At 41.1% G+C, this 16,388-nt stretch overlaps 1 protein-coding gene and 1 non-coding gene across 2 annotated transcripts in view; one reads left to right on the forward strand and one right to left on the reverse strand.

The window, feature by feature from the left end:
• Positions 1-5,096: 5,096 nt before the first annotated feature.
• Positions 5,097-5,168, reverse strand: TRNAC-ACA (transfer RNA cysteine (anticodon ACA)). The gene has a single exon. It is a non-coding gene; the product is annotated as a tRNA-Cys (tRNA).
• Positions 5,169-6,470: 1,302 nt separating this feature from the next.
• The window catches only part of FCRL3 (Fc receptor like 3), a 54,533-nt gene continuing 44,615 nt past the window's right edge, over positions 6,471-16,388 (forward strand). The window contains exons 1-2 of the mRNA XM_068994095.1: positions 6,471-6,552; positions 9,092-9,262. Coding sequence (XP_068850196.1) covers positions 6,471-6,552; positions 9,092-9,262 — 253 coding nt within the window. The remainder of the gene's footprint in view (positions 6,553-9,091; positions 9,263-16,388) is intronic.

Below are 16,388 nucleotides of genomic sequence, written 5' to 3' on the forward strand. Positions count from 1 at the left end.
ACTCCATCTTGGTTTGGCACTGTACTTTGTGTCCTATTCAAGATATTGAAGAGAATTTGCAGAGATTACTTTTGCTCTGCATCTTAGAAAATATCTTTCTGTACATTACCACCTGTGGAATCTCCAAGTCAAGCATCTACATGGTTGCACCAAGAAACTTTTCTATCTATGCGTAAATCTGCTTTCCTCTGCTATCCGTGACTCCATCTTGCTTGTGGCTAATTATCTCTGCACAAGGGATTTTAAAAAATCTCTTACTTTGGTTTGGAGAAGGCAATGGCAACCCACTCCAGTACTCTTGCTTGTAGAATCCCAGGGACAGTGAAGCCTGGTGGGCTGCTGTCTGTGGGGTCACACAGAGTCGGACATGACTGAAGCGACTTTGCAGCAGCAGCAGCAGCAGCAGCAGCTCACTTTGGTTAACCTCCCCACTCTCCCCCCCCCCCCACAATTTCACTTTTGCTGTTACAGTCTTAAACATTAAGTTACCCTTTCTTCCACTGTACTAGTAGCTTCCTAATCTGGCTGTAGTCCCTAGTTTGCTTCCAATTTTCAGTGTGCTTTCAGTCTGTGTCTTTCCACAGGCAAATGCCTGCCATCTGTCAGACACAAAACAGCATCCAGGAACTTCCTTGATGGCCCAGTGACTAAGTCTCCACACTCCCTATGCAGGGGGCCTAGGTTTGGTCCTTAGTTGGGGAATTAAATCCCACATGCTGCAACTAAGAGTTCACAAGCCACAACTAAAATATTCTGCATGCTGCAACTAAGATCTGATGCAGCCACATAAATAAATACTTATTTTAAAAAATCAGCACCCAGATGGAGCATGTCAATCATCTCAGAGGACTTGTTGCCACTATTGTGGTCCATCCACCTCACTATGACAATGATTGTCTCTAACAACTCAGTATTTCTCCTTTCCACCTACAATACTCACCTTCATACAAACCGTGAATTTTATCCCACACCATTTGTGGTAGTACCTTAGGAAACATTAATTTCCAACCAAACAGGCTACATTTCTGTACAGGACATATTGGAATTAATGAAAGGTTGTGAATATTTTGAAAAACCTCCTCAAATGTTGATGAAAACTTATACCTACCACTAACTCCTCCACCATCTTTTACTTTCTCCTCTCTCTACTCTCTTCTCTAATTTGCTTCCACCCATCAAAATTCTATGACTTTCTTGCTGACCAAGAAGAAGAGGAATTATAGGCCAACTAGGAATACTTCTAGCAGGTAAGGACTTGATGATCGGTTCTGGTCTCAGAAAGAAAACTTACCCTGTTCGAAACACTTAAACCATTTATGCAGATAGTTAAAGTAGCATTGGATGGCTTCTCTGATAGCTCACTTGGTAAAGAATCCACCTGCAATGCAGGAGACTCAGATTTGATTCCTGGGTTAGGAAGATCCGCTGGAGAAGGGATAGGCTTCCCACTCCAGAATTCTTGGGCTTCCTTAGTGGCTTAGCTGGTAAAGAATCCACCTGCAATTTGGGAGATCTGGGTTTGATTCCTGGGTTGGGAAGATCCCCTGGAGAAGGGAAAGTTTACCCACCCCAGTATTCTGGCCTAGAGAATTCCATGGACTCTGTGGTCCATGGGGTCGCAAAGAGTCGGATACGACTGAGCAACTTTCACTTTCTTTTCACTTTCCCCTTAGCAATATATCACAAACATCTTTTATTCCTATAAAATATTCTTCTGAAGAGTCATTTTAATGGCAGCTTGGTAGTCTGTGTATAATTTATTTTCAAACTGCTTTTGTTGGGTGTTTTTAGCATTTTCTTTTTACATGATTATAATGGTTCATAACATCACCTATATACATCAGCATTTTCCAAAATAAAACTACATTTATAGCGAATGATATTAAGTCTTCACCTGAACAGATAACATTGAGTCTATGATTATTATCTAACTATCAGTCAGTCTCCAGGTTACAAACATCTATGATTTTGTGATTTAAAGTTTCATGTTGCATAAGGTCCAAAAACATGACTTGCATCTGCCTGGACACCCTAGCAGTCTGTTCTATATAACATTTATGAGGACTACATATTATCAGGATGAGAATGACAGTAGGCTTTAATATGATGCATGCTTTGTAGGGTATAACCATATTAAGACCAGTCTGTGGTACAAAAAGCAGTATGATTTAGAAATAGGGAAGGGGACAATGTTTGCAATGATATAGAACAAGTGCTTTGAATCTTAGTGAAAATCTCATTCTACAAACTTAGAAAAATTGCACCTAAGACTTAGGAAAATCTCACCTAAGAAACCTGAGCCATTTTAACAATGGCCCTTCTATCTTAAGGGAAAATTAGAGACAATACTTCATAGTAACACATCAAAGTGTTTAAAAGGCAGGCTATGGAACTGAACTGCCTGGGTTTGACTCCAAGTTGTTACTACTAGAAATTGACCATGTTGATCTTGATGGCCTTTTTTCTGGTTTGCCTCAGTTACTTCAATTGCATGAAAGGTAGAGCTCGGATTTTACAAGTTTACTGAGTATTAAAAATAACTTTGTGAACATAAAGCTCTTTGAATGTATTCAGCTTATTAATAACCATATATAAGTGTAAGCTATCATCAGCGTTAAGATGTGGAATTTCTCTGCCATTGAGAGGATCATCTTTAATTTTCTTGGCATCTACAGAAAAGAAGATAGTGATGAGACATTGAAGAGCTCTCTACTTCCTTTTTTGCTAATTGCGCAAAACTTACTTTGAAAAGTAGTTTCATTTCCTGATCATGGAATTCAGCAGGTGGTTGTGAGAACATCTCAACTAGCTGAACCAGGCCTTCACACTGTTATGGTCATTGCTGATAATCTTTGGTGAGCTAACATGAATTTAGAACTGATGTGGAAGCAGGATGAGATCTCCAGCTCCTGAAAGATCCAAGGATTTCTCAGAGCCCAGGGACCAATAGAAATGCTTGGGTCTCTGCTTCCAGCTTAGATTTCAAAGGCAGATGCAAAACAGTGGCCCTGGGAAAATCCTGTTGCAATACATCCTGATTCTAAATGCTCAGGGCAGGCCCCTTTACCATTTATTGACCATGAATGGAGTGAATGAATGAATCTGTTTTATCTTAGATCTCAGAGAGTAATATGTTCTCTCTTTGTGGGCTCTAAGGAATTGTACTGTGATAAACAGATCCCTGTCTCACCTTTAACTGTGAGACATTAATGGAACCGGAATGTATAGGGACACTTACAGGAGTTTTAGCTTTCAGCTTCCTCAGGAGCAAGACTCATCTCTTGCATTCACTCTATCCTTTGAATAATTCTTAGTGACCAACTCAAAGTTTCAGTTAGTCAACTATACCCCAAGCCTGTGAAGTTGCTCATTATGAGCCCTTTCAATAGCATTTCAAACCATGACTTAGAATATTTCCTTCCTATCTTGGAAAGCATTATCCCTGGGAATTTTTTCCAGCTTCTAGGTGAAGACTCTAGTAATGGTTTAAAGACTGGCTTCATTGTAAGTCTCAGGGCCAAGTCCCCATGGGATCAAGTCTCCATCTATAAAGGAGAGCAAAATTCTTGAATTAACCTATTGTTACTGCAATGCACCTTTTCTGCTCTTGTAATTTTATTGAACAACAGATTGTCCCTCAATATTCAACAAGTAAGTCTAGTTTTCCACCTGTATTAGTCAGTAACAAACCTCACGTTTTTCTCAAAAATTAAAATTCTAGATTCCATAAGTTTCTTGTGGCATTTGGCTCTGGATTTACAGTGATACTTCAAGAAGTATGACATCTCTTTTATGACTGACCTTTCCTTCCTTACACTATACATCCAAATTCTGGTAATCATGGTGTAATTGGACAGTAGTATGGAGAATATTTTCATTTGAGATATAGCTTAGTTCCTCACCTTGGGATCAAAATCCTCAACTATAATCTTAAAATATAATGCAGATGTGACAAACACAAAACATAGTTTGGTACCATAAATAAGTGAAGACATAGGGTGGAAATTAGATAATCCATGACCAATCTAAAAAGAGCAGCCCTCGGGGAGGATGTTTGTATTTGGTAATGAAATTTTTTTTTCACAATTATCAGTCACGTAAGAACTAAACCTTGGATTTAAACTCATATCTTCCTCATTATAGATTCAATGAATGGACAAAAAAATTTTGGAAGCATTTAAGAAGAAAGTTCTGAGAATTGAAATTACTGGATCTTATTCTAGTAAGCAGCTTATTCTGCAGTTATCCAGGCCACTTTGTGGTTTCACCTAGCTAGTTAAGAAGAAGGAACAGAATATGAATTTATAATATGGCATAGAGCCTTAAAAGATGGGAAGAAAGCATGAGCTATGGGAAAACAAATGCCCACTAAGGACAATGGTCCCCTGTGTGATGTCACCAATGGAGAAAGCTAAGAAGTAGGAGCTTTAGCAGAATACTTTTTATCCATATAAAAAGTTATTCCCTGCAATGGACTGACTGTTTCAGTCAGTTACCCATTCATGTGTTAAAACCATCTTCCCAAAGTGATAGTATTTGGAGGTAGGATTTTTGTGAGGTAAGGGTAGAGTCTTCATGAATGGGATTAGTGCCCTTATAAGAAGAGGTCAAAACTGGTTAGTTTTCTTCCTGCTGTATGAGAAAACAAGTCAGCAGTCTGCAACTTGGAAAAGGGGCCTCGGCAGAACTAGACCATGCTGGCACCAAGATAGGGCTTTCAGGCTCTAGAACTGTGAGAAATATTTGTGTTACTGATAGCCGCCCCCCCCCCCCCCACCGGTTTATGATGGGGACTTCCCTGATCTGAAGTTAAGGCTATTTAATATGGCAACTTGGTGGCTCAGACAGTAAAGAATCTGCCTGCAATGCAGGAGACCTGGGTTCGAACCATGGGTTGGGAAGATTCCCTGGAGAAGGGAATGGCAAACCACTCCAGTATTATGGTTTATGATATTTTGTTAAGTTCTAAGTGAAGTCGCTCAGGCATGTCTGACTCTTTGCGACCCCATGGACTGGAGCCTACCAGTATCCTCTGTCTATGCAATTTTCCAGACAAGAATACTGGAGCGGGTTGCCATTTCCTTCTCCAGGAGATCTTCCCAACCCAGGGATTGAACCCGGGTCTCCTGCATTGTAGGCAGATGCTTTACCATCTGAGCCACCAGGGAAGTCAGCCCAAATTGACTAAGATATTCCCTCTGGAAAAATAAGATGCACGTCTGTCTGCCTAATGGGTTGCAACTACCATTTCATCTAAAGGTGAAGAGATTATCCCCAGTACCATCTCAATGCCTAAGAGTAAGGGAGCAGGTTAGACATTAGATTCTCTGCAGAAATGAGAAGTCCAGTTCCTACCTCTCCCCTCTCTTTCAGACTGTCTCACCTTCTTGGCTCCTTCTTCTGTCTTTGAATGAAACAGTGTGATTCTGGTACTCCAGAGAGAAAAGGCCTGGAAAACAAAGACTGCAACTTATGACAAAACTGGAAAAGAGTTTTGATTTCCACAAACAAAAGAAAAGAGGTATTTTGTGAATAACTCACAAGAGTTATCTTGTGGAAGGAGTTATTTTTCACAAACGAAGTCTTAAACTTTCCTGTCCAAAACTGGCAGTTGTGAGTGACAGTGGCAAATATTACTGTACTGTTACTGGGAGAAAATTATAAAGAAAGAAATAGTAAAAAATAGTCAGGGGACTTCCCTGGCGGTCCAGTGGTTAAGAGTCTGAGTTCCCAATTCAGGGGGTCCAGGTTCGATTCCTGATCAGAGAACTAGATGCCACAAACCTCAACTAAGAGTTCACATGCTGTAACAAAGGTTGAAGATCTCGTTGCATGCCACAACTCAGACCTGGCACAACCAAAATAATAATAATAATAATAACAAAGATTACTGTCTTTGGTAAAATCATCACTCCTGTGGAAGCTGGGCTGGACAGGAGACAGTGGTAGCAGAGCAGGTGAGAGCCTCCTAGTGGAAACCTAACCATACATCAAATACGAATTGAAGTCCTTGTGGTGTGACCATACAAGGGAGACATGGTAGATGATATATGTCTTGTTATGAATGTCCTCTTTGCTGGGATTGCTTTTCACTAGGTCCTTTCCAGCAGGAACTGTAAGTCACGCTGTTCTGAAAACCATTGTGATCCCTCTTTTCAGAGCTGTTTCCATGTCTTAGGCTGACATTTAGCTCCTCTGGGCCCACTGACAGGTGCCCAGTGACTCCGACCTTTCTTGAGAGACCTAGTCCTTTTTGAAGAGCCCAGATGCCCAACTCTAATTTGCTTCTTAAGAGCCAGCAGGACCCTGGGGTCAGACTAGAGCAGCTCCTCAGAGCTCCAGATATCCAACATACAGAATGAAGACTCAGGATCTTATTGGTGGCAGGGAGAGACAGTGATTCACAGTGTCAGAAACCGAAGCCTCCAACCCTAAATTCATGAGCAGAATAAGTATTAGTGGAGCTGAGCATGGGGGATAACGTGAACACTGTAGCTTCAGCATGGATTTCTAGTCTTCTGTTTCTTTGTGCAATTCCTCTCCTTGTGGAAGGTAGGAGTTGGACTAGAGACATTCTACAAATTTCTGTTGGCATTTCATAAGAATAATGAATGCACTAAACTCCTTATAATCTTTCTCTTTTTCATGAAAGTAATATCATCAATCAAATCTTCATTGATCACTCATTGTGTGCCCTGGCATTTAGCAGTGGGCTGGGGACTTTAATTGTGATTCACACAGTCAGGTCAGGAACCAACAGTTCGAACTGGATGTGGAACAACAGACTGGTTCCAAATAGGAAAAAGAGTACGTCAAGGGTGTATACTGTCGCCCTGTTTATTTAACTTATATGCAGAGTACATCATGAAAAACGCTGGGCTAGATGAAGCACAAGCTGGAATCAAGATTGCCGGGAGAAATATCAATAACCTCAGATATGCAGATGACACCACCCTTATGGCAGAAAGTGAAGAGGAGCTAAAAAGCCTCGTGATGAAAGTGAAAGAGGAGAGTGGAAAAGTTGGCTTAAAGCTCAACATTCAGAAAACTAAGATCACGGCACGTGGTCCCATCACTTCATGGGAAATAGATGGAAACACTGTCAGACTTTATTTTTTTGGCTCCAAAATCACTGCAGATGGTGACTGCAGCCATGAAATTAAAAGACGCTTACTCCTTGGTAGAAAAGTTATGACCAACCTAGATAGCATACTCAAAAGCAGAGACATTACTTTGCCAACAAAAGTCTGTCTAGTCAAGGCTATGGTTTTTCCTGTGGTCATGTATGGATGTGAGAGTTGGTCTGTGAAGAAGGCTGAGTGCCGAAGAATGGATGCTTTTGAACTGTGATGTTGGAGAAGACTCTTGAGAGTTCCTTGGACTGCCAGGAGATCCAACCAGTCCATTCTGAAGGACATCAGCCCTGGGATTCTTTGAAGGAATGATGCTAAAGCTGAAACTCCAGTACTTTGGCCACCTCATGAGAAGAGTTGACTCATTGGAAAAGACTGATGCTGGGAGGGGTTGGGGGCAGGAGGAGAAGAGGACGACAGAGGATGAGATGGCTGGATGGCATCACTGACTCTACAGACATGAGTTTGGGTGATCCCCAGGAGTTGGTGATGGACAGGGAGGCCTGGAGTGCTGCGATTCATGGAGTCGAAAAGAGCGACTGAACTGAACTGAACTGGGGACTTTAAAAGGCAAGGCTCCTACTCTCCAAATGGCTCCATGTGCTGAACTGCAACACATATTTAGCTAAATGAAGTATTAGAGAAAGGGGAAATCAAAGTGAACAGGAGTGGTCAGAGGAGGGGTGACGATTTGTGTTGTCCCTTAGAATTGGGAATAATAGAGGAAGTATTATTATTATTATTAGGAACAGTGTCTTTTTCAAGGTAGAATTGAGGCTACCAGTGACCCTCTTCATTCTATGTGAAAAGTGTGTCTGCACAGAGACTCTTCTAAAAAAATGTTTCTTCTCTCATGGAGTGGATTCATCACAGTTATTTAATAATTGCACCGCAAGAAATTAGCTAAGTCTGGGTCAGGTCATGGAAGCATCAGTATCCACATACTTCAAGGATAATTACCATGAATTCCATACCACTGTGTACTTATTATATGTTACATAGGCAATACCCATATTATGTCTTCTTGCATTAGAGAGTGAAATAAGTCAACCTTCTGGTCCCAGAGTTTTTCATAGTCAAGGTTCTCACATGTCATCTTCTATTCGGATAAAAGTCCCAATCTGTGATGTAAGCTAAGATACTCAGGTCCCTAAAGGACAAGAGATTAGAGGAGGAGATCTCATTCTGTTCTGCTCAGGGGCTGAAGGTATAGGAAACATCACATTTTCCTAGCACTGAGGGGCCACTGGAACCTATTTTGGACAGGAGCCCAGCATTCTCCATCAGCAGACCTGGAGATCCCAGCTGTGAAGGGCCACCATGCTTGCCAGTATGACTCTGGAGCTGACAATGGCCACAGTCCCATCCAGAGCAAGGTGATGAATATCCCTGTGAGAAGGAAGTTTCACGCTCATTCATCTCAGACAGAAATCCCCAAACCAACAGCCAGAAGTCATGAGGAAATCCCAGGAGATCCCAGCAATCAGTGCTGTGGAGAACCAACAACAATTTGAGGATGGGTTTCCTTTACAAGTTAAACTGCTGACATCTTTCTTTTTTTTTTTTTCATGGAAGAAAACACAAAGGGGGCTGACTTGGCATTAGAAACAAATAAGATGAGAAGGACAAATGATCATGTCTCTAGAAAATACCCAGAATTATATTTCCCCAAATTTATAAAGATACTGTTGAGGAAACAACCTCTGATAACACTAGTGGGGATGAGGGAATGGAAGGAATACACAATGACCAAGAGCCAGGCTCTTTGCTGAGATCCTGGTATGGGAATTTGTGAGTCTAATGGGCATCACCAGTCCTCTCTGATAGCCCCACTTTGAGTCTGTTAATTCCAGCGTCTTGTCCTGTCCTCACCCTCAGGTTTCCCAGGACCCAGACTGTCCTGGGGGATGTGGTGGAACTTTGCTGAAAGGTTTGAAGCTGCTCCCACATCCTCCCAGTCCTGTACTGGCTTTATCATGAGGGCATCAATCTGGGGAACAACTTAGCACCCTCTGGAGGAGGAACATTTCTCAACCTCTCCCTGACCACCAAACATTCTGGAAACTACTATAAGGCCGACGGAAGCCTGGGGGTCCAGCTCAGTGAACTGGTGCCACTGTTTGTCTCAGGTGGGTTGACGTTCCCTGGATACAGAAAATGAAAGTGAAAATCGCTCAGTCGTGTCCGACTCTTTGCGACCCCACGGACTATACAGTCAATGGAATTCTCCAGGCCAGAATTCTGGAGTGGGTAGCCTTTCCTTTCTTCAGGGGACCTTCCCAACCCAGGGATGAAACCCAGGTCTCCCACATTGCAGGCAGATTCTTTATCAGCTGAGCCACAAGGGAAGCCCAAGAATACTGGAGTGGATAGCCTACTCTTCTCCAGTGGATCCCCCCAACCCAGGAATTGAACCAGGGTCTCCTGCATTGCAGGTGGATTCTTTACCAACTGAATTATCAGGGAATCCCCAGATACAGGGATAGTATTATAATCAATGACTTTTTATTGGTAACACATGGGAATTTAAGAAAAGAGGTGGAAGTATCTAGGTGATGTTGGCCAAGTGGGAGGAGTAGGAGAAAATGAGCTCATTCCAAGTTTGACTGCTTTTGTTCTCTCTGCACTAACCTGAAAAGTACACACGGTATTTAGATAAAATTACATGAATTTATATTTACCATTCCTGCATAGTATCGGTAAGGATTCCAGGGCCCATTACTGATATAGATTGGATTTGGAAAAAAAAGAGAGAAAAGAAAAAAGAAAACCTTCAAAAATTTGCTCAATTATTTTTATGGTTTACAATATTCTAAGGTTCCATGCAGTGGGCAATGTTGCTCTATTACTAATTTTGCAATATGTCATTTTCCCCTGCATGTAGTCACTTGAGACTAAAATCATTAACACATTCTTCCATGCTTGACTTTTAAATAAAAAGTCCAATTATTAAATGTAATTTAACAATTTCAATAGACAAAATTAGTTTATACTCAATGGAGTAGGATATAATAATGAGTTATATTTAAATAAATTAAAAAAACTTAGTACAATATTTTCTCTTTTACTTATCCATTTCTTTTCAGTTACCCTTCTCATTACAAAAACAGAGACTCCTTTATGAATTCATGAATTTATTTTACAGATCATAAGTGGCCATCTACACCTACATGTCTGGTGGTTGATACTGGGTATGGGTTGGGACCTCGACCAGAACAGTCAATTAGAGAGTGAATGTAAATGTGATCTGGATTCTCGGGAAGTGTGGTGGCCTCAGGGTAGGCCTCAGGGTAGGCCTTTTTACATATTGGCTTCAGTTCAGTTCAGTTCAGTTCAGTCGCTCAGTCGTGTCCGACTCTTTGCGACCCCATGAATCACAGCACACCAGGCCTCCCTGTCCATCACCAACTCCTGGAGTTCACTCAGACTCACGTCCATCAAGTCAGAGATGCCATCCAGCTATCTCATCCTCTGTCATCCCCTTCTCCTCCTGCCCCCAATCCCTCCCAGCATCAAAGTCTTTTCCAATGAGTCAACTCTTCACATGAGCTGGCCAAAGTACTGGAGTTTCAGCTTTAGCATTATTCCTTCCAAAGAAATTCCAGGGCTGATCTCCTTCAGAATGGACTGGTTGGATCTCCTTGCAGTCCAAGGGACTCTCAAGAGTCTTCTCCAACACCACAGTTCAAACGCATCAATTCTTCGGCGCTCAGCCTTCTTCACAGACCAACTCTCACATCCATACATGGCCACAGGAATAACCATAGCTGGCAAAGTAATGTCTCTGCTTTTGAATATGCTATCTAGGTTGGTCATAACTTTTCTTCCAAGGAGTAAGCGTCTTTTAATTTCATGGCTGCAGTCACCATCTGCAGTGATTTTGGAGCCCCCAAAAAATAAAGTCTGACACTGATTCCACTGTTTCCCCATCTATTTCCCATGAAGTGATGGGAATGGATGCCATGATCTTAGTTTTCTGAACGTTGAGCTTTAAGCCAACTTTTTCACTCTCCTCTTTCACTTTCATCAAGAGGCTTTTTAGTTCCTCTTCACTTTCTGCCATAAGGGTGGTGTCATCTGCATATCTGAGGTTATTGATATTTCTCCTGGCAATCTTGATTCCAGCTTGTGTTTCTTCCAGTCCAGTGTTTCTTATGATGTACTCTGCATATAAATTAAATAAGCAGGGTGACAATATACAGCCTTGGTGTACTCCTTTTTCTATTTGGAAACAGTCTGTTGTTCCATGTCCAGTTCTAACTGTTGCTTCCTGACCTGCATACAGATTTCTCAAGAGGCAGGTCATGTGGTTTGGTGTTCCCATCTCTCTCAGAATTTTCCACAGTTTCTTGTGATCCACACAGTCAAAGATTTTGGCATAGTCAATAAAGCAGAAATAGATGTTTTTCTGGAACTCTCTTGCTTTTTTGATGATCCAGCAGATGTTGGCAATTTGATCTCTGGCTCCTCTGCCTTTTCTAAAACCAGCTTGAACATCAGGGAGTTCATGGTTCACATATTGCTGAAGCCTGGCTTGGAGAATTTTGAGCATTACTTTACTAGCATGTGAGATGAGTGCAACTGTGCAGTAGTTTGAACATTCTTTGGCATTGCCTTTCTTTGGGATTGAAATGAAAACTGACCTTTTCCAGTCCTGTGGCCACTGCTGAGTTTTCCAAATTTGCTGGCATATTGAGTGCAGCACTTTGACAGCATCATCTTTCAGGATTTGAAATAGCTCAACTGGAATTCCATCACCTCCACTAGCTTTGTTCGTAGTGATGCTTTCTAAGGCATCCATGTTGGCTTAGGATTCCAAGAAAAAAAAAAATGTGTGTTAGTGAATCTACAACCTCTTGTCAACTAATTTAAAAATTACTGGTATCACTTCCACCACAATTTCACTGGAAATGCAGGAGATACCAATTTGATCTCTGGGTGGGGAGGATGCCCTGGAGGAGGACATGGCAACCCACACCAGTCTTCTTGCCTGGAAAATACCATGGACAGAGAAGCCTGGTGGGCTACAGTTCATGGGGTTGAAAGAATTGGACACAACTTACTGATTAAGCAATAACAACAACAGTGTCCAACAAACTTGTCTGGATGCAAAGAGAGGGAGTATAGACTCTACTTCTAAATAAAGGAACTGTCAAAAATTTTACAACCATATGTATTTTTTTAATTGAAGTATAGTTGGCTTACAATATTACATTAATTTCAGGTGTACAACACAGTGATTTGTTTTTGTTTTGTAGGTTATATTCCATTATAAATTATTGCCAGATATTGAATATAATTTCTGTACTATACAGTAAATTCTTATTGTTTAGCTATTTCATGTATAATAGTTTGTATATGTTAATCCCATACTCCTAATTTACCCCTCCCTCCCTCTCTTTCTTGTTTGGTATAGATCACTTTGTATTGTTTTTTTGACTAGATGTATAAGTGATATAAATTGTCTTGGTCAGACATTTCACTAAGTGTATTATTCTCCAGATCCATCCATGTCACTGCAAATGGCAGTATTTTATTCTTTTTTATATTACATCCATATTTTAAACATCTCCACACACTCACCAACATGAATTCCAATCCATGCCTCCCAACCTCACAGCTGAGTCATGCAGTCGTGTCTGACTCTTTGTGACCCCAAGGACTGCAGCACACCAGCCTTCCCTATCCATCACCAACTCCTGGAGCTTGCTCAAACTCATGTCCATCGAGTCGGTAATGCTATCCAATCATCTCATTCTGTGTCATCCCCTACTACTCCTGCCTTCAATCTTTCCCAGCATCAGGGTCTTTTCTAATGAGTCAATTCTCTGCATCAGGTGGCCAAAGTATTGGAGTTTCAGCTTCAGCATCAGTCCTTCCAATGAATATTCAGGACTGATTTCCTTTAGAATGGACTGGTTTGATTTCCTTGCAGTCCAAGTGACTCTCAAGAGTCTTCTGCAACATCACATTTCAAAAGCATCAATTCTTCGGCACTCAGCTTTCTTTGTGATCCAACTTTCACATCCATACATGACTACTGGAAAAACCATAGCTTTGACTAGATGGACCTTTGTTGGTAAAGTAATGTCTTTGCTTTTTCACATGCTGTCTAGGTTGGTCATAGCTTTTCTCCCAAGGATCAAGCGTCTTTTAATTTCATGGCTGCAGTCACCATCTGCAGTGATTTTGGAGTCCAAGAAAATAAAGTTTGTCACTGTCTCCATTGTTTCCCCATCTATTTGCCATGAAGTGATGGGGCCAGATGACATGATCTTCATTTTTTGAATCTTGAATTTTAAGCCAGCTTTTTTACTCTCCTCTTTCACACTTATCAAAAGGCTCTTTAGTTCCTCTTTGCTTTCTACCATAAGGGTGGTATCATCTGCATATCTGAGGTTAATGATATTTCTCTCAGCAATCTTGATTCCAGCTTGTGATCCACCAAGCCCAGCATTTCAACGATGTACTCTACATATAAGTTAAAAAAGCAGGATGACAATATACAGCCTTGACATACTCCTTTCCTTGTTTGGAACCAGTCCAGTGTTCCAGGTTGTAACTGTTGCTTCTTGACCTGCTTACTAGAAGTATAAAAACATGCACCTTTCATTAACCAACGCTTTCATAAAGGTGTTGTGTTTTTAGCATTTTCAGCATAACTATATCTCTTTGTAGTGTATTAGTTGTAAGTCTAAGAATCTAAAGAATTTCTCCAAATGATATATCATACTGATCCTCATTCATACTCTACTAGCCAAAAATTATTGCCAGTGACCAAGTTCTAGAGCCCTGCTGCATAACTGTTGCATCCATTGTCAAAAACAATGTATCATATAATCAAAAATTCATTAAGAAGATAGACATCATGTAAAGTGTTCCTTCAATAACAGAAAAAGAAAGGAAGGGAGGAAGAAAGGAAGGAGGAAAGAAGAGAAGGCAAGAAGAAAATAAAGAAAGCATGATGGAGAACACACCAGACTCTTCAGCTCCTGTGATACTATAGTTTAAGGAGAGAAAGGAACATCGTACATGTTGAGTCCTGCCCCAGGCCACAGGTGAGATGCCTTGCAAGACCACAGAAGCAGAGCCCAGGGTCATTTCTGAAGCTGACTGAGACCCACTGTAACCATTGTCAAAAGCTCTTGATTATCAGTAGCAAGGTTCCTGACTCCTAGTTAGGCAAAGATGCCCATTCCAGGAAACACCCTATAGTCTCCCAATCAATCACCTAATGCTAACCTTCCAGCAGGAATTTTCTTTGTCTTGAGGCCGTAAGAATTAGCTATTAACCCACAAAAACTGTCTATTCTCCCTGGTCTGTCAGGAGGTCAGCCACTGTGCTCACAGTGCCCACTTTATCTCTGCTCTTTACTCGTAATAAACTTACTCCTTTCTGCAGTACTTTGTGCCTGGAAATTCTTTTCCAACCTGTGCTTGGACTGCCTCAACAATGCAATCATATAAATACATACAGAAAAACAAAATTTCATAAGTGTCATGGGGGGAAAGAATAGAAAGACATTTGTTTAAAGAGGACTTCTTTCTTTTGTAGCCTCAGGATGGCCTCCTCAAAGAAGGGAAACTTCATCAGAGATTTCTCTGTTTCTAATATAAAAATGTCTTTGAATGGTCATAACTTTCTATCCTACTGAGAATGGTCTGTCTCTATGTGTAGAGCATGCTTTCACAGCAGAGGTGATATCAACCTCAAGGCAGCAAAAATTGTTCCTTGTAGAGGTGAAAAAAATTTATTTTTTATGTATAAAGCATATATAATAAATACATAAAGATATATAGCATATCTGTGCTATTGCTTCATACAGTAGGGAGATGGTTAAAAAAAAAAAATCTAAATAGGCCCTTTGGGATGTACTAATGAAATAAATGTCAAGAAATCCTGGTCTAGAGTTTTTCATAGTTTCTTTAAAAAATAATTATTAAATGCCTCCCTGCAAGAGAGAATTGGTAGAGGCACAGGGGATAAGCACGGGTCCTTAAATGTTAGCTGAGGAAAAGACATAAAAGCAAGAAAACAGAGGAAATAATTACAAATTACGATAAATGCTGTGGAAAAAGGGTACAGAGGCCTGAGATAGAAAATAAGCAGCTGAGACCTCTTTGATTGAAAGGTTAGGGCTCTGGCTTTAAAAACAGAAGTTCTGCAGAATGAGGCCTAACACTGGTCTTTCCTTTGTAAGGCAAAACCTAACTTATGCTTTGTTTGCTGAGGCATCCACTTCAAAGAACTACTTTGAATAAATATGTTTCCAGCCAGTGGATAAGAAAGCAGCATGAAAGCCCATCCCCCAATCCCAGACTTCTTAGTTTTAGAGACATTGGTTGATTTTCATTACTGACAATCTGGGCTTTTTTTTTTTTTCCTCTCACTTCTTGTGCTTTAAATTCTGGCTTTTGCATGTTAAATTCACCAATAAAGGCTGAGCCCTCAGAAACACTAGGCTCTCCCTTCCCTGTCAATAAAAGCAGAACCCCAGGCCTTTGACCTCATAGTGTAGCCTCAGGCGAACCATGTGCTTTCCCAGATCTGTGAGTAATAAACTTTTCTTTTTCAAACTTTCTACCTGCTTATTGCTGAGGGTTGTCAACTGCAAACTGGCACTTGCCATCTACCTCTACGAGGATCAAATCGTGTGCTGCTGTGGCTGCCAATTTTCAACACCCTCTGAAAGGAGTTCAGGGTGGAGATCAGAAATGAGGCACTCTGTGCTCAATGAGGGTGGGACCGGCTGGGCAGGTCTTCAGATAGATATTTTTAGGAGCCAATTTTGTGAGCCTGATTCTTGTATCTGCTCATACCTAGAAAAGCACATGATGATGACTATTCCTTACGACTAGCAGAAAGCTTCACGTGACTAGTAGAAACCTTCTGTGAAAATATATGCTTGATTGTAGATATCCCCCCTTCAGCAAAATCACATATATACTGACCTTTCCCCAGTGCCTCTTTGGAGAAGTTTCTCAGAGCTCTCTGACATACTGACTCCTGGGCTGCAGTCCTTATTTTGCCCCCAGTAAAGCTTAACTCACAATTTTCACACTGTGCTTTTTTCTTTTTAAGTCGACAGGGTGTCTTGAGATCATAATCAGAACCACAAGGTTCTGCGCAGCCACACCACTGGTTATATAGGCTGGGTGTGCGAGTGCTAAGTCCCTTCAGTTGTGTCTGACCCTTTGAGACCCTATGGACTGCAGCCATCAGGCTCCTCTGTCCATGGGATTCTCCACTCCATG

This window comes from Capricornis sumatraensis, chromosome 2 (genome assembly GCF_032405125.1).
Source record: "Capricornis sumatraensis isolate serow.1 chromosome 2, serow.2, whole genome shotgun sequence".
Classification (NCBI taxonomy): domain Eukaryota; kingdom Metazoa; phylum Chordata; class Mammalia; order Artiodactyla; family Bovidae; genus Capricornis; species Capricornis sumatraensis.